We start from the raw sequence: 19,284 nt of genomic DNA on the forward strand, positions 1-19,284 counted from the left end.
CTCTACTGTGAGCCCAGGCCTCCAGCTTGACCTTCTTCAATGCTGACTGTCCTGTCTAGTTCAAAGATATCAATGGTGACCTCTTTTATAGGAGAAACTCTAGAGTGGCAGGATCACCATCTGTGCTCCTTTGTGTGATAGCTTCTCCTGCAAGAAGAGTTGAAGCGGTTAAATATGTGCCCTGAACAAGGGCATCCAACCCTTGCTGTGCATGAGCTAATTTACCACAGTGTGCATGATGACAGAAAGAAGTAGCCAAGAGGGAGACGTAGTTGTGAATGGAGTAGCAGCTTTTGATGATATGAGTGACAGCAGAAAGGAGGTACAATGAAGTTTTCCCAGCTAACTTATCGACAGCCATGGAAGCAGAGAAGAAAAGGATGGAGTGTGCAGTGACTGAGGTGGGGTCATATGGGGCTGAAGAGAAAAAGTAAGAGCTGTAAAGAGAATTCTTACATTGGCTGTACTGGTGAGATTATTACATTGCTTTCTGCAGCCAGGTCCTGATGTAAATATTGATCTCATTCACATGCTGTGACACCTCTCGCTAGACCCATTCACCAATTCGCATTGCAACTCACCGAGGGAAAAAGACACCCTTCTCTCAAACTTACTCCACAAGCATCTCCACAGCTGAAAGACCAGTGCTGCTGGAATTCATCTTGCCACTGGACATCTTCCTGCAGCTGCCCCCCCCACCACACCCCCACCACTTTGGAAAGAAAGAATACACCTCCCCTTTACTTTGTTGCAGGCCTGTAAGAATCTGCTGCAGCACCTCATTTTCCACTCCCTACTCGGCGAGCTCTCTGTAGTGAGCATGTTTTATGCTGGCAGCTCACTTGACTCATGCAAATAACGGGTGGCCCAGAAGGTCAGACAGGCACCCCCTGACGCCACCTGTGACCATCAATTTTGCTCTGCCCACCTCCTGCCCTCCTATGTCAGCAGACTAAAGTCGGTCTCCGTGTTTCTACCCATGCACAATTTGCCCATAGTTACCATGGACTGCATGCTTTGATGACAGATGTGACCATTGTTTCTATTAGTACACCTTACCTAGACATGGAGGGAGGGGAAGAAACTGGAGACTTTTAAATTAATAATTGGGGACAATAGTGCTGAGCCCCAATTCCACTGATGGAATGGGCACCAGAAGAGAGCCTGGTGTTAGTACAGGTCACCTAATTACAATGCCAACAGCGGGCAACATCACTGTCCATCCCATTCTCACCAATTATCATCCTATTCCCACCAATATTGAACCGCTGCGATTGGGCTAGGCAATAGGTGGGAGCCTACTTAAGTGTGCAAATTAGGGTTCTACACCATAAGTAGAATCCTAGTTCAATTTTGTTGTTCTGCAGTGGAACTAAGCATTGAGCGGCCGAACCAACCGTTCTTAAAGGGACCACTGCAGGCGGCTCTAAAAATCCAAGAAAAACCTCACTGTGGCACTGATTTTTGTGGGGCCAGGAGGTGCAAGAGTGCTCCTCCTTCCCACCAGTTGCCGGTCCTCCTGTAGTGTCCCCCACCCCACCACCCCCACCTCGAGATTGCTCACTCTCCTTTAAGGTCCCACTTTCAGCTTGATTCCACACAGGAGTTCACCAGATTCCCCACCCCCCACCGGTGAGCTGCCTGTCCACACTCATACTGCCGAAAGTATTCTACTGAGGCCTGATCATAAAGGTGGTCAGGCCTCGCACTGATTCCATCGGGCTCACAAATCCCACCTCCCGCCCACTGAAATGGGACAGAAAAATTTACCCTTTTACCTCGCTTCAGAATATAAAAATAATTACATCAGTATTTGGGTGCGGTTCTAGTATCATCCTTGGTTTCAAATTTGCATTGTTGCAAGACTGGAAACATAATACAAAGCAGAAACTGATCCAACTCTCAAACACGCAAGGCCATCTCGCACTGTTTACGTCTGCCAACAAATAGAGCATAACAACATTTCAGGGTGAAGCCAGGTTTAAAAATTACATTAGATCAACCATGAATGCCTAACATTAAAAAAATATTTGTCCATGGATAGGAGCTCCCTCCTGCTGGGCAGAATGAGTTGTAGTTGGCATTATGGGGGGAATTTTAACTCCAGAAATGGTGGGGTTGCGGTCGGGTAGGGGGTTAAAGTGTAAAAAATGAGACCCCCGACCCCAACCCACCCGGGTTTAACAGAGGTGGAACGGGGGCAGGCAGCCAACCCGTTCCCAGGAAGCGGGTTGGGACTTTAAATATTATAATGATGAGGCTGGAAGCCTCGGCTTTAACCTGCTGTGTAGGTTTAACTGTGGCCGGCCGAGGTTCCTGGGCCTCGGGATTCACAGTAGGTGCAGCAAGGTGATCGCAGCCTCGGGGAGTAATCCTTGTGGGCCGTTAGGCGTAGGAGTGCGTCCTTCTAGACCCCCCCACCCACTGGGTATGTGATATCGGACCCCCCCACCCCGGGGTCGGAACCCCACCCCTGCCTCCCCACCCCGGGCTTGGGGCTTGTACCTACCTGGGCTGCGTCCTCTTGTCCAGCGTTCCCCACCCACCTGAAAGCCCAGCCTGTCAATCAGATGGACTTCCATGTGGAGAGCCTGCCAAAGTCACACGCACGCTGTGGAGTTAAAACTCAGGGTTTACCGTGCTATTCCGGGCGCCCCCTCCCCAGCTCCTGGTGGGTCTAAAAATCAAAGTTCTGGCCTATAATTCCGATCTGGCTAACTGTGCTTTGCAGTCCACAGCTGCTAGTGTTCAGGTAGTTGTGCAGTATAATTGCAGCCTCTAGGAAGTTAACGTTTCAAATAGTACTTCTATTTAGGTATTTGATCATCTGAAATATCTGTACATGTGAAAGTGGTCCAAGTCTCTAGAGCATGGTAAATATCCATAGGACAAAACATTATGATTGTGGCAGCCAAAATCCCAATTGGCACAAATTTCTCAGGAACCAGTCAGAACTTTAATTCTCTTCACATTGGCTGAAATTTCCCAGGAAATAATCAAAACAATACTTTAGCACTTCACTTCACTGTCTCTGGGAAATCTTTCCCAAACTGCTACCATATCACCCAACTCTCCATTAATAATGCCGCTGGGGATCTATTAGTAATTACATTAAATATCACAACAGGAAAAGTAATATTTAACTTTTTGTATATAGTTATAGTTATACTGACTTTGGGATTCCTGGTAGCTGCAGCGAGGCAAGCACAGCCTGGGGAGCAATCCTTGTGGACTGGGAGGAGCAGGAGTGCTTCCTTCCGCCCCCCCCGGCTGCCAGCACCCCCCTCCACCAAGCTGACATTGAGGCTGATGATCGTAGTGTTTTATTAAGTTTGTCATATTGAAGAATTTGTTTTGTCAATGATTTTTGTTTAAAAGGTTTGTCAAGGCATATGATCCAGAAGGATGGGTTACTGTAAACGAAGAGACAGGTGTCATTACAACTGTACATGAATTAGATCACGAATCTTCTTATGTGAATGAGAGCATTTATAAAGTTATTGTTCATGCAGTTGATGATGGTAAGTCTGTATATACCAATTGCCTCTGTAGTATGTATATTCAAATATTCGATCCGGTTTTCCATACTTCAATTCTATTAGTTCACTTTATTGGGTGAATTTTAATGGTCATCATGGTACAGGATGTCAGTAATAAGGATCAGATCACTTTTCTATTATTGTGCTCTTACTGCTACCATTAAGCGTTCACAAGTTAGGTACACATTATCAGGTGCAAATAAAAGTTCCTAATTTGCCTTAACCTTAAAAGAGCAGTTCCAACTCTATCAGTGTGACATTACTATTTTCCACAGCAACAATCCTTGTGGCTTCTCTGACTGAGACTGCCAATTACTGCAGAATTGTTGGCATTGTATGTGGATTTGCATCAATTGGGAACTTTTAAACTTTTTATGAGGCCTTGCTACTAGCATGCAAGAGTCTCATTATATTTGATGTAAATCCATGCAATTTTGTCTCACCTAAAATCTGCACATTTTCCCAGATCAATATTCCATTAGCTCCCCCATATAAAATGGGCACAGGAGGAATTTAATGGACTAGCCTTTGGGAGTTGTTTCCTTAAAGCTGCGGTGGTTTAGTTACCGTTGATTGCAAGGTGTGTTATTTTCTGCCTTATTGGATCTGCCATTTGAGAATTGCATTATTTCCTGCAGTTATTCAGCTCTGATGTCTTACATTATGAGATTTTCCCCCCTATTTCTTTTTCTGTATCATTCTTGCAGTCAACATGTGTATTTTTCACTTTAAGCCAACATATTGGACACCATGGGAATTTGTTTGCGGATTCTAATAGTGCTTCCAGTTTTGGATGAAGAAGAGAAATTTCTATGAGGCAAGAAAGGCAAGTGGGATTACACCTGAAACATTTGACTTCCATTCATACTTGCCCCAGAAATTGCAAGTACAGACCTAGGAATAAGTACCTGAGTGTATCAGGAGAAACCTGCCTTTGCTATCTATATTTCAACAGGGAGGCAGTCACTGAGCCAATACATTTTCTTAAGCCCGACATGCAGGCAATTTCCCCCACACAAAAGGCTCTGCCCATGGTTGTGAAGGTGGCCGCTATTAAATTTCTATGCCATCAGATCCTTCCAAGTAACCAGGGATACTTGCCAAATCAATCAATTGTCTGTTCATAGATGCACCAAAAAAGTGATAGAAGCAACAACTTTATCACTTCCCCATTGAAAGGAGACAACAGAATGAGAGAGCCTGGCACTTTTACCATCTGGCAGATTTCCCTAATGCAGAGCTACATTGATGAGCATGATCACCTTGAAGAGCATTAAAGCTGCAACCCTTTTGGAGATCCATGATTGCAAGGTTTAGGAGCCAGCCATATAATTATGCTCCTTGTGCAAACCCCGAGCAGCATAGGATCATGGTTAATTTGTATTCATGAGCTGGGCTCACAGAATCCATCAGACCCAGCTCTTCAGAGAGTTCCACTGCATGCAGCAAGAAAGAAAGAAAGACTTGCATTTATATAGCGCCTTTCATGACTTCAGGACGTCCCAAAGCACTTTACAGCCAGTGAAGTAATTTTGAAGTGTAGTCACTGTTGTAATACAGGAAACACGGCAGGCATTTTGCACCCAGCAAGCTTCCACAAACATGGGATCTTTTACATCCACCTGAGAGGGCAGACAGGGCCTCAGTTTAACATCCCATCCAAAAGATGGCATGTCTGACAGTGCAGCACTCCCTCAGTACTGCACTGGAGTGTCAACCATAGATTTTTGTGCTCAAGTCTCTGGAGTGGGACATGAACCCACAAACTTCTGACTCCGAGGTGAGGGTGCTACCAACTGAGCCATGGCTGACAGCAGTCCTAGCAGCACTCTTGCTGGGATTGTTGAATTGTCCAAGTATTGACAAATGTCCCTGCTCTCCTGGTCGACCTCCCATCTTGCACCCTCTGTATACTTGAGCTCATCCAAACTCTGCTGCCCATATCCTAACTTGCACCAAGTCCCGTTCACCCATCACCCTGTGCTCACTGATCTACGTTGGCTCCTGGTCTGGCAACACCTCAATTTTAAAATTCTGACGATAGGTCATTGACCTGAAACATTAACTTTGTTTCTCTCTCCACAGATGCTGCCTGACCTGCTGAGTATTTCCAACATTTTCTGTTTTTATTTCAGATTTCCAGCATCCGCAATATTTTGCTTTTGTTTTAAAATTCTCATCCGTGCTTACAAATCCCTCCCTATCTCTGTAACCACTTCCAGCCCTAGAACCCTCCGAGATCTCTGTGTTCCTCCAATTCTGGCCTCTTGTGCATCCCCGATTTTAATCGCTCCACCATTGGTGGGCGTGCTTTCAGCTGTCTCGGCCCTAAGCTCTGGAATTCTCTCCCTAAACCACTCCGTCTCTCTCTGCTCCTTTTAAAACATTCCTAAAACCTACCTCTTTGACCAAGCTTTTGGGTACTTGTCCTAATATCTCCTTTTGTGGCTCAGTGTCAAATTTTGTTTGATAACGTTCCTTGGGATGTTTTACTACAGTAAAGGTGCTATATAGATATTCCCCAGTATTAAAAGGGTTTTACTCCAGCTTTCAAAACTGAATTTTAAATTTTATACCAGTACTTCAAACATTGAAATAATCCATGTTCATGATACTTGAACAGTTTTTTTTAACACCAGTGGATCTTCCATGGTTTTGCCCATGAAAAGTCAGGACAAAGCAAATTCCCTCAGTATATTAGTGATGCTGTAGGTGTAGGTATGAAAACCTGGAGCTTATGAAGCTTCATCTAGTAGTAGAAATGTGCAACTTTAGGAGTGACTCTGTCACTGAATGATGCTGTCCAAACAAGGGATGTGTGGCATAAATAGCAAAATTACTATATTATAGATATAGACAACAAAGGGCTTAAGGCCAATAGTTGACAGACTGCAAAGGATGAAATGAATAAAAGAGAGGGAAAGAATCAAGCTGTAATGATTAGGTTGACACCAAGCTTAAGTTTCCAAAGCCTGATATAAGGCAGCCTTTGAGACACACGACAACGCAAAATCGTCGAGCAGAAACTGATAGCCAAGTTCCGCACTCATGAGGACGGCCTCAACCGGGATCTTGGGTTCATGTCACGCTACATGTAACCCCACCTGATGTAGAGTCATCCAGACTCGAGTCCTCATTGGCTTGTTCTCTCTACACAGGTGCGGCCGGACCTGCTGTGATTTCCAGCAAAAAAAATCTTTTTTTTTTATTGTTCCCGGTTTGTTTTTTGTTTTTCATACAGACCCCAGCATCTGCAACATTTGACCCCTGGTGACCCCACCTCATTGTTCTTTGATGTAATGTTTTCCTGACTGACCTGTTTGGACACCATCCACACCTTTGATTGCTGTGATTATCTCTCTGCCGAGGTGGGATAAAGGGCAGTTAGAAAGATTACCTGTAATCATCTGGCAATGTTCTCTGACTATATATGCTGTGCCTATATGCATCTCTTCACTTCACCTGACGAAGGAGCAGCGCTCCGAAAGCTTGTGATTTCAAATAAAGCTGTTGGACTATAACCTGGTGTTGTGTGACTTCTCACATTTGTCCACCCCAGTCCAACACCAGCATCTCCACATCATGGCTACTATCGACACCACAAACTGCCGGATCAAAGTGGAGAGGATCTCCAAGAAGATTGCGCATATCGACACAGACATCAAGCATCAAGTTTCTACAGAGATGCAAGAAAGCAGACAAGATCCCGAAAGGACTACAGATCACGAACCCACTCAAGTCGACCTACAACACAGATTACGCTGAGAGACTCTGCCGTCGTACCTCTCGCACACTCCTCAACCATCTCGTACACCAGCTCTACAGCAGACACCGCAACCTCGAAACCAAGATAGAGTCCATGTTCTCAGACTGTGCTCAGGACACAGCAGACCAGCTACGAGACACCGCCAAACAGACGAGCCAATGGAACTACGCTGCCTACATACACACCAAGAACAGGAAGCTTGAGAAACTCAGCATCACCACCAGCAGTAACCAAGCCTCCCCCGGTACCACGGTTGAAACCACAGGGAAGTCCATCGTCAACTTGTCTGACCACACCCTTCAACCAGACGAAATCGAAGTTCTCAGCCGAGGGCTCAATTTCGGCCCCACCACCAAAATGGACCCCATCGGTCTCGCGGCAGACACAGAGGAATTCATCAGGAGAATGAGGCTCCGGGAATTCTTCCACAAATCCCAAGATGTCAGCAGCGAACCCAATGAGACAATCAATGATCCGGAACAGCAGACAGAGGGATCCGCAGTGCAACAACCGAAGAGGAAAGACCCCTCCGGAGGGTCGCTGCCCTAAGCTTGACATGTATGCTCAAGCTGTCAGGAGATGCATCAATGCCAGATTCATCAGCCGCACTCACAAGACAGTCCAGAATGTCACCCGAGCACAACGCAATGCCATCCACGCTCTCAAGACCAACTGCAACATCGTCATCAAACCAGCAGACAAAGGAGGAGCCATCGTCATACAGAACAGAATGGACTATTGCAAAGAAGCATACCGACAACTGGACAACCAGGAACACTACAGACAGTTGCCCGCAGATCCAACCAAAGAACACACCTGCCAACTCAACAGACTGATCAAGACCTTCGATCCAGACCTTCAAAGCATCCTACGCACTCTCATCCCACGTACTCCCCATGTGGGAGACTTCTACTGCCTCCCAAAGATACACAAAGCCAACACACCCGGACGTCCTATCGTATCAGGCAACGGAACCCTGTGTAAGAACCTCTCTGGATACGTCGAGGGCATCCTGAAACCCATCGTACAGGGAACCCCCAGCTTCTGTCGTGACACTACAGACTTCTTACAGAAACTCAGCACCCACGGACCAGTTGAACCAAGAACATTCCTCGCCACGATGGACGTCTCGGCACTCTACACCAGTATCCCCCACGATGACGGCATCGCTACGACAGCCTCAGTACTCAACACCAACAACAGCCAATCCCCAGATGCCATCCTACAACTCATCCGCTTCATCCTTGACCACAATGTCTTCACCTTCGACAACCAGTTCTTTACCCAAACACACGGAACAGCCATGGGGACCAAATTCGCACCCCAATACGCCAACATCTTCATGCACAAGTTCAAGCAAGACTTCTTCGCTGCACAGGACCTCCAACCAATGCTATACACCAGATACATCAACGACATTTTCTTCCTATGGACCCATGGCGAAGAATCACTGAAAAGACTACACGATAACATCAACAAATTCCATCCCACCATCAAACTCACCATGGACTACTCCTCAGAATCGGTTTCATTCTTGGACACACGAATCTCCATCAAAGACAGACACCTCAGCCCTTCACTCTACCGCAAGCCCACGGACAACCTCATGATGCTCCCCTTCTCCAGCTTCCACCCTAACCACGTTAAAGAAGCCATCCCCTATGGACAAGCCCTGTGAATATACAGGATCTGCTCAGAGAAGGAGGAACGCGATGGACACCTACAGACGCTGAAAGACACCCTCGTAAGAACGGGATATGACACTCGACTCGTCGATCGACAGTTCCGACGGGCCACAGTGAAAAATCGCATAGACCTCCTCAGAAGACAAACACGGGACACAACCAACAGAGTACCCTTCATCATCCAGTACTTCCCCGGAGCGGAGAAACTACGCCATGTTCTTCGCAGCCTTCAACATGTCATTGATGATGACGAACACCTCGCTAAGGCCATCCCCACGCCACCGCTACTCGCCTTCAAACAGCCGCCTAACCTCAAACAGATCATCGTTCGCAGCAAATTACCCAGCTTTCAGGAGAACAGCAACCACGACACTACACAACCCTGCCACGGCAATCTCTGCAAGACATGCCAGATCATCAACACAGATACCATCATCACACATGAGGACACCACCCACCAGGTACATGGTACATACTCATGTGACTCGGTCAACGTTGTCTACCTGATACGTTGCAGGAAAGGATGCCCTGGTACATTGGCGAGACCATACAGACACTGCGACAACGGATGAACGGACACCGCACAACAATCGCCAGGCAGGAGTGTTCCCTCCCAGTCGGGGAACACTTCAGCAGTCAAGGACATTCAGCCTCCGATCTTCGGGTAAGCATTCTCCAAGGTGGCCTTCGAGACACACGACAATGCAAAATTGTTGAGCAGAAACTGATAGCCAAGTTCCGCACTCATGAGGACGGCCTCAACCGGGATCTGGCAGTGTTCCCTGACTATATATGCTGTGCCTATATGCATCTCTTCACTTCACCTGACGAAGGAGCAGCGCTCTGAAAGCTTGTGATTTCAAATAAAGCTGTTGGACTATAACCTGGTGTTGTGTGACTTCTCGTATCTGATATAAGAAGGGGAGGAAAGGATTAGATAGGCGTGGAATTCTATAGTTTTAAAGTCCTGAAAAAAATTACTTAGAGCTGGGGACTGTGAGTCTTGAGGCTGATTCCTGGATGGGGCGATTTGGTGAGGAGTGACAGTCACAGGGAGTACTGGTTCTGAAACTGCAGGGCCGCAGCACCTGATTTTCCTGTTCATTTAAATTAATGGTTAGAAATTGAGCAGTGGACCCACCATTTTCCAAGCTTTGCTTCTCATCAGAAAAGTCGGATCTGGGCAGCAACCCTTTAATTTCAACATAGTCAGGATGTAAGGTGGAGGAAGATTGTGCAGGACAATGTGTTTAAGGTTAAAAAGAATGAGGGGGGAATTTAGAAGACCACTGGCACCATATTAGTATTGATTAAAATAAGGAGACTCAAAGATGTGACTGACAATTCATTGTATAAACATTTTCTTTTCTCTAGCGATACCTCCTCAAACAGGAACTGGTACTTTAAATATTTTGTTGACCGATATCAATGACAGTGAACCACATTTGATTTCTACATATGAAGAGATGTGTGATGATGGAGATACTCAGCATGTCACACTTACAGCTAAAGATGATGACATGATTCCATTTGGTGGCCCATTTCATTTTGAACTTCTAGACAATGAACAAAATATAAAGGAGAAGTGGAAATTAGATCAAAATATTGGTAGGTTTTGAATCTGAATCTATTAACCTGGTTCACTACATACCTTTTAATTCAGAAGAATATTGACAAATTAGTCCTGATCTATTAGTAATGATATGTAATTCATTATAGACACATAATTTGTAATCTGTTTTTTGTCAGTACCCTTACATTAATACAGTTTGGTACCTTTATGACAGGTTATTCTGTTAAACTTATAAGAATGAAGAAAATTCCCATTGGGAACTATACCATACCTTTAAACATTCGAGACAGACAGGGTGTTGCAAAGGAGAATACGCTGCATCTATGGGTCTGTCACTGTCATGATGGAAGTACGTGCCCTCAGCCTAAGCCAACGACGGCTGTCTTAGGTGCTGTTGCTATTGGTCTTCTCTTTGGAGCTTTGCTGTTTTTGTTACGTAAGTGAACACAAGCACCCTACTCACATGCATATACATCTATCCACACAAAAAGAAAGCAGTGGAACTTTATGCAAAATATCTTAAAATTCTGCTGAGAAGGAAAAGTCTTTACTTCTTTAACTTAACTTAACTTCATTCAAAAGATTAAGGTTAGTGCTGTGTGCTTTATAAATTTACAGGTAAATTTAGCACATTTTGCTGATCTCTGAATCCAATTCTCCGGTCTGCATTCTCATTGAACAAGGCTCCATGTCAGGAAGCATGGCTTGCAAAGTTTACGCTTATACATTTTGAAGACGTTGATAATTGAATTTCACGAAGATGATAAAGATAAATGCAAATGAGCGAGTCCATTTAGCCCACCTGGCTCACCCTTCCATAGAAACCATAGCATCCAACTGCCTCTTGAATGGTTGCAGAGCTTTTGCTTCCACTGCCTTTGCTGATAATCATTTCAGCTAACAATCATTCTAGGAAGAATTGCTTCCTGACATCGGCCTTAAAATTCATAGTAATTTATAGGGCGATAACTGAATAATAAATAATGTTGGTTTATGTAGTATGTTTTGTACTTGAATGAAAAAGAACAAAATGCTTTTTTAAACAGACAAGATATTCAACTTTATGTACTGACTTCTTGCAGTGCTTACTTCATTGTGATGCGGATACCAACATTCTAAGATCACTATCTACCCATAACATTTGTATAATTATTTTAGTTAACTTAAAGTTTGCTATTAAAAAGATGTGCAGACTTGGATCAAGAATGTTTTTAACTTACTTTGCCTTTTTTATAGTTGGCCTTTGTCTGATTTTGTTTATGCGAAAGGAAAGTTTCAAGGCATCACCTTTTCAGGATCCCAAGTGGACACTGGTAAACTATAACGAAGAAGCACCTTGTATAGCAGTCAAAGTAAGTAGATGCAGAGAAGATATTTCCCCTCATGGGCGAATCTAGAACTAGGGGGCATAGTTTCAGAAAAAGGGGTCGTCCATTTAAAACTGAGATGAGGAGGAATTTCTTCTCTCAGAGGGTCGTAAATCTGTGGAATTCTCTGCCCCAGGGAGCTGTGGAGGCTGGGTCATTGAATACATTTAAGGTGGAGATAGACAGATTTTTGAACAATAAGGGAGTCAAGGGTTATGGGGAGCAGGCAGGGAAATGGAGCTGAGCCCAAGATCAGATCAGCCATGATCTCATTAAATGGCAGAGCAGGCTCGAGGGGCCAAATGGCCTACTCCTCCTCCTATTTCTTATGTTCTTATAAACCATACTATAGTTTAAACCTTTTGTGAAGGAACACCTGAACTAATGAGACATATTACAACATTTTTCATTGGACAATTCTTGTGAAAGAGGAAAACATGGGTTTCTGGGCCATGGTTTTCCATTTGTGCATTCACCAGCTGCCGATTTTCCCTTCATTCATTTTCTTCATCCTCGCTCAGTAGAAAATATAACACATTCTAAGTACAACTTAAATTTATGCAATAAATATAATAATAAAGACAATGTAGTAATATATCATTGAAAGCAGAATAATGCAAATGTTACCGTAGTATCCGGAGCATGACTATGTTTTAGGATTCATTTTATTTCAGATTTCCAGCATCTGCAGTATTTAGCTTTTGCTTTTATGTTTTAGGGTTGCTGTTTCTCTTTTTATGACAACAGATGCAATTAATAACTGGATCTACTAAGTGTACAATTATGGATTCATCCTTAAAATAATACTAGGATGTATTATGGAATTTGTTTAATTTCAGAAAATTCCAACCAAATTGCCTAGTGCAAAAGGATCAACTTTGGACAAATCCTTCAAAAACCCACCAATTAATAATAACTTCAGAAAAAGTCAAGTAAGTAATAATGCGTTTAAAATCCAAATGATAGACTATGAGGTGCACTTTTGAGAGTGATGCAAGTGGGCAACCACCTTTCTAGAAATGCTAGAGTCCATTATAAAAGATGTAATAGCAGAGCACTTGGAAAACAGTGACAGGATCGGACAAAGTCAACATGGATTTATGAAAGGTAAATCGTGCTTGACTACTGGAATTTTTTGAGGATGTAACTGGTAGAAAAGATAAGGGAGAACCAGTGGATGTGGTGTATTTGGACTTTCAGAAGGCTTTCGATAAGGTCCCGCATAAGAGATTAGTGTGTAAAGTTAAAGCACATGGGATTGGGGGTAAGGTACTGACTTGGATAGAGAACTGGTTGGCAGACAAGAAGCAAAAAGTTGGAATAAACGGCTCTTTTTCCGAGTGACAGGCAGTGACTAGTGGGGTACCGCAGGGATTGGCGCTAGGACCCTAGCTATTCACAATATATATTAATGATCTAGACGAGGCAACTAGATGTAATATCTCCAAGTTTGTACATGACACAAAGCTGGGTGGGCATATGTGCTGTGAGGAGGATGCCGAGAAACTCCAGTATGATTTGGACAGGTTGGGTGATTGGGCAGAAGCATGGCAGATGCAGTATAATGTGGATAAATGCAAGGTTATCCACTTTGGTGGCAAAAACAGGAAGGCAGATTATTATCTGAATGGCAATAGATTGGGAGAAGGGGAAGTGCAATGAGACCTGGGTGTCCTTGTGCACCAGTCGCTGAAGGTAAGTATGCAGGTGCAGCAGGCGGTTAAGAAGGCAAATTGTATGTTGGCCTTCGTAGCGAGAGGATTGGAGTACAGGAGCAAGGATGTCTTGCTGCAGTTGTACAGGGCCTTGGTGAGACCACACCTTGAGTATTGTGTGCAGTTTTGGTCGCTTTATCTGAGGAAGGATGTTCTTGCCATGGAGGGAGTGCAGTGAAGATTCACCAGACTGATACCTGGGATGGCAGGAATGATGTATGAAGAGAGATTGGATCGATTGAGCTTATATTCGCTGGAGTTTAGAAGAATGAGAGGCGATCTCATTGAAACTTATAAAATTCTAACAGGACTAGACAGACTAGATACAGGAAGGATGTTCCTGATGGCGGGGGAGTCCAGAACCAGGGGTCACAGTCTAAAGATAAGGGGTAAGCCATTTAGGACAGAGATGAGGAGGAATTTCTTCACCCAGAGAGTGGTGAACCTGTGGAATTCTCTGCCACAAAAGCCAGTTGAGGCCAATTCATTAAATATATTCAAGAAGGAGTTGGATATATTTCTTAAGGCTAAAGGGATCAAGGGATATGGGGAGAAAGCAGGGACAGAGTACTGAATTTGGATGATCAGCCATGATCTCATTAAATGGTGAAGCAGGCTCGAGGGGCCGAATGGCCTATTCCTGCTGCTATCTTCTATGTTTCTATGTTTCTAACCTTCACAGTGCTATGGGCTCTGGGAAAGCAGAGCTCCACACATACACGTGAATGTACATGCACAGTTCTGTGCTTGTAGTTTTACTGCAGAGGAACCATGGTGTTCGCAATGTATTGTTTTCTGCATCAGCGCTGCTGACTTTTGGGAATTAGACCTCATAATTTGCATTAGCATGGCACAAAGTTGCTATGCAGAAAAAAACCAAATGTATCGTATTACAGAAGCATAGTATTCAAAGAAAACATACAAGGATATAAGCAGCCCATTACATTCAATGAGAAACATGCTACTTGTCTACAGGCATTGTCGCTAAGAACAATTGCTACCTGCACAATAAGAGTGGTTTGGCATAACAACAGAAAATGCTGGAAACACTCAGCAGGTCAGGGAGCATCCATGAAGAGAGAAAAACAGAGTTAACGTTTCAGGTCAATGACCCTTCATCAGAACTGGAAAAAGTTAGAGATATAATAGTTTTTTTAACCAAGTGTAGGAGCACAGAAAGGGAGGAGGGGAGGAAAGAACAAAAGGGAAGGTTTGTGATAGGATGGAAGGCAGGAGAGATTAAAAGACAAAAGGGATGATGGTGCAAGGCAAAAGGAGATGGTAATGGGACAAGTTAAGAAACAAAAGATGACTCTAGATGAGGTGTAAATGGCAATGGCAGAATCATCAACAGCTGCCATGTGAGAGGGAAAAGAAAACATAGAGGCAGAGGTTATGGTCTGAAATTCTTGAACTCGATGTTGAGTCCAGAAGGCTTTAAAGTGCCTAATCAGAAGATGAGGTGCTGTTCCTCGAACTTACGTTGAGCTTCATTGGAATAGTGTAAGAGGCCGAGCATGGAGAGATCAGAGTGGAAGTGGAGCGGAGAATTAAAGTGACAGGTGACCGGAAGCTCGGGGTCACGCTTACGGACTGAACGGAGGTGTTCCCCAAAGCTATGCCTGCCTTTTTGTGGGATATGTAGAACATTCTTTGTTCTAGTCCTACTCAGGTCCCCTCCCTCACCTCTTTTTCCAGTACATTGATGACTGTATCGGTGCCATTTCCTGCTCTCGCTCTGAACTAGAAAATTTCATTCATTTCGCTTCCAAATTTCCACTCTTCCCTCACCTTCACATGGTCCATCTCCGACTCTTCCCTTCCTCGACTTCTCTGTCTCCATTTCTGGGGATAGGCTATTGACAAACATTCACTATAAGCCCACTGACTCCCACAGCTACCTGAACTACACTTCCTCCCAACCTGCTTCCTGTAAGGATTCTATTCCATTCTTCCAGTTTCTCTGTCTCCGCTGCATCTGTTCTGATGATGCAACCTTCCATACTAGTGCTTCCGATATGTCTTCCTATTTCCTCAACCGAGGATTCCCCTCTACTGTGGTTGACACGGCCCTTGACCGTATCCATTCTATTTCCCGCACATCTGCTCTCACCTCTTCCCCTCCCTCCCAGAACCATGATAGCATTCCCCTTGTCCTCACCTTTCATCCCACCAGCCTCCACATTCAGCAGATCATCCTCCGTCATTTCCACCACCTCCAGCATGATCCCACCACCAAACACATCACCTCTTTTTTTCCAGAAGTCCATTATTATATTATAAAAAAGGCCCAAACCATTTTCTTAGGTCAAATACAAATGGACAATAAATTCAGTCTTCCCAGTGTTACCCACATCCTGAGAACAAATTAGGAATAGTGAATTAAAAAAAAATGATAGCTACCCTGTTATAAGTTGCTGACAAACTTAATAACACTAACATTTTCACATAGTATTATGAAATAATTTATTCCATATAACAGCAGTATGCAACACCTTGAATAGGTTCACCTGATGGCTTAGTGCAGCGTCTAGCCAGAGATGGGGCTATAGCAATACCTTTTTCAGCCACATGCACTGATTTTAGTGTAAAAAGTCTTACATGCATTCGCTTACAAGTCTTCCAAGCACTTACCTTGTTGGTCGCACCCTGCAATGGTCCCTTTAAGGTAGACCTGCAACCCAGTATTGCAGAGAGGGCTTCAAACAGGCATTGGGTCCCTTATTTAAATATGCAAAGGGCCTAACACCGATTTTATGTACCTATACCAATGACGGGTGGCACACTTCTTGCCTGCCAATTTGAAGGCTTAGGACGCCATTTATCACCCAAAAGACAGGTGCTGCGCGATCAAATTTCTAGGCCAGTCTGTCGTAAATTGACAGTTCTAAGGGACCAAAGGAGTTCCATGGCGTTCAGTTCTGGGAAAAGTTAATCTCGGGTAGGAGATAGTTCATTGAGTCTGGATTTTAACATTGAGTGTGTTGGTGGAGAATCCTAGACATGCAGCATTTTGTGATTAAATTATTTTGAAATGTATTCACATAAATTAGTTATGTATGATATTTTATCTCTCTTTCAGGGTTATTCAACTGACTACTATATTGCTGTGGAAAAATTTGAATATATTCTGCATCAGGTAAGAGAGGAATTACTGGCTTTTTACGAGAAATGGTGATATTTTCAAAGCGCATACAGGGTCGGAATTTCCTGAATCGCATTTGCATTGAAATTACGGCAAAATTTATACCTGTTTCTAAGACAATCTTGCCAACGGCAACTTGCACTGAAATTACCCGAGAATCTTAGCATATTAAAACTGGCAGAAAACAATCAGAAATCAGCGTTATTTGGGGCCTGAGGAAAGCATGGATTATACGGCATCTTCCCTCTTTAAGTCCCTCTTTATCTTATTGATGTTAAGAAGATGAAAGTTTGAAGCCATCAAACCATGATTTATGTAATTTAAACACTGCGGCCTAGAGTTTCCACTCAATTACGCTGATTTTTTCGGTACAATTCGTCCGAAATCGGCGTAACCACCGCAATAGATCGTGGAATTTAAATGCAATTTGCACTTTTTAAAAACATTGCACTGGAAGCTGGCCCCGCCCACAAAATTGGCCACGCCCCCAGATGAATAAATCACCATTGGGAGTTTCCGCAAATTGCACTCATTTGCGGGCCTTCAGGGAGGCTTTAAAAATTAAAATGGTTCTTTTGGGCACAAGGACACTAATAGGCATATTTTACAAGCTTTTAAATGTGATTTTTGTTTAAATTTACTAAGAAACTGATTAATGTACCCCAATATAACTCGAAAATAGTTTTATATATTTTTTAAAAGTGGATTTCAGTAATTTAAAATTGGGTTACACGGAGGTGGTGAATTGACACTGGGATTAAAAATGTTTACTTTTTGTGGTAAAGCTATTTTCAGCTGTTTTAAGTTACCACTTTTAAATATATGATGGAAAATCTTTTAAAGCAGAATTTTTAGAAAGACAAAATTACATTTTAAAATGTTGCCCAATTGCGCTGGTTCATGGCAGATTTTGCTTACGGCGATATGTAAATGAGTTGGGGCGGTAAAAATACTTTTGGAAACGGGAGCAATAAAAGTGCGCAATTTGCGATGGAATCGGCAATTATGCCCAAAGTGGAAACTCTACCCCAGCATGTTTAAGAAAATGCAATTGTAGAAGCTTTCCTCTTTTTAGTGTAATATATTCTGATGCCATCAAAAAACATTCAAAGATATAAAAAATAGAGTGCAGCTCTCAGTAAGGAGAAATAAAATATACCACTAAAAAAATCATTCTTTTCTTCAGTTGTAAATTCGCTTCAGTCCCAGGTTCATGGCTTAGAAACATAGAAACATAGAAGATAGGAGCAGGAGTAGGCCATTCGGCCCCTCGAGCCTGTTCCACCATTTAATGAGATCATGGCTGATCATCCAAATTTAGTACCCTGTCCCTGCTTTCTCCCCATATCCCTTGATCCCTTTAGCCTTAAGAAATATATCTAACTCCTTCTTGAATATATTTAATGAATTGGCCTCAACGGCTTTCTGTGGTAGAGAATTCCACAGGTTCACCACTCTCTGGGTGAAGAAATTCCTCCTCATCTCTGTCCTAAATGGCTTACCCCTTATCCTTAGACTGTGACCCCTGGTTCTGGACTCCCCCGCCATCAGAAACATCCTTCCTGCATCTAGTCTGTCTAGTCCTGTTAAAATTTTATAAGTTTCAATGAGATCCCCTCTCATTCTTCTAAACTCTAATGAATACAAGCCCAATTGACCCAATCTCTCTTTATACGTCATTCTTGTCATTCCAGGTATCAGTCTGGTGAATCTTCACTGCACTCCCTCCATGGCAAGAACATCCTTCCTCAGATAAGGCGACCAAAACTGCACATAATACTCAAGGTGTGGTCTCACCAAGGCCCTGTACAACTGCAGCAAGACATCCTTGCTCCTGTACTCCAATCCTCTCGCTATGAAGGCCAACATACCATTTGCCTTCTTAACCGCCTGCTGCACCTGCATGCTTACCTTCAGCGACTGGTGCACAAGGACACCCAGGTCTCATTGCACTTCCCCTTTTCCCAATCTATTGCCGTTCAGATAATAATCTGCCTTCCTGTTTTTGCCACCAAAGTGGATAGCCTCGCATTTATCCACATTATACTGCATCTGCCATGCATCTGCCCAATCACCCAACATGTCCAAATCATACTGGAGTTTCTCTGCATCCTCCTCACAGCACACACGCCCACCCAGCTTTGTGTCTTCTGCAAACTTGGAGATATTACCTCTAGTTTCCTCGTCTAGATCATTAATATATATTGTGAATAGCTGGGGTCCTAGGACCGATCCCTGCGGTACCCCACTAGTCACTGCCTGCCACTCTGAAAAAAACACATTTATTCCAACTCTTTGCTTCCTGTTTGCCAACCAGTTCTCTATCCAAGTCAATACCTTACCCCCAATCCCATGTGCTTTAACTTTGCACGCTAATCTCTTATGCGGGACCTTATCGAAAGCCTCCTGAAAGTCCAAATACACCACATCCACTGGTTCTCCCTTATCTATTCTACCAGTTACATCCTCAAAAAATTCCTGTAGATTAGTCAAG

The 19,284-nt window shown here is 43.7% G+C and overlaps 1 protein-coding gene across 1 annotated transcript in view; it reads left to right on the top strand.

The window, feature by feature from the left end:
* The window catches only part of LOC147108641 (cadherin-like protein 26), a 100,813-nt gene that overhangs the window by 75,849 nt on the left and 5,680 nt on the right, over window positions 1-19,284 (top strand). The window contains exons 10-15 of the mRNA XM_086004289.1: window positions 3,379-3,521; window positions 10,365-10,598; window positions 10,778-10,999; window positions 11,800-11,915; window positions 12,770-12,862; window positions 16,728-16,784. Of these exons, the coding sequence (XP_085860415.1) occupies window positions 3,379-3,521; window positions 10,365-10,598; window positions 10,778-10,999; window positions 11,800-11,915; window positions 12,770-12,862; window positions 16,728-16,784 (865 nt within the window). The remainder of the gene's footprint in view (window positions 1-3,378; window positions 3,522-10,364; window positions 10,599-10,777; window positions 11,000-11,799; window positions 11,916-12,769; window positions 12,863-16,727; window positions 16,785-19,284) is intronic.

This window comes from Somniosus microcephalus, chromosome 13, assembly GCF_052327205.1.
Source record: "Somniosus microcephalus isolate GS21.2 chromosome 13, FLI_Smic_1.0, whole genome shotgun sequence".
NCBI lineage: Eukaryota > Metazoa > Chordata > Chondrichthyes > Squaliformes > Somniosidae > Somniosus > Somniosus microcephalus.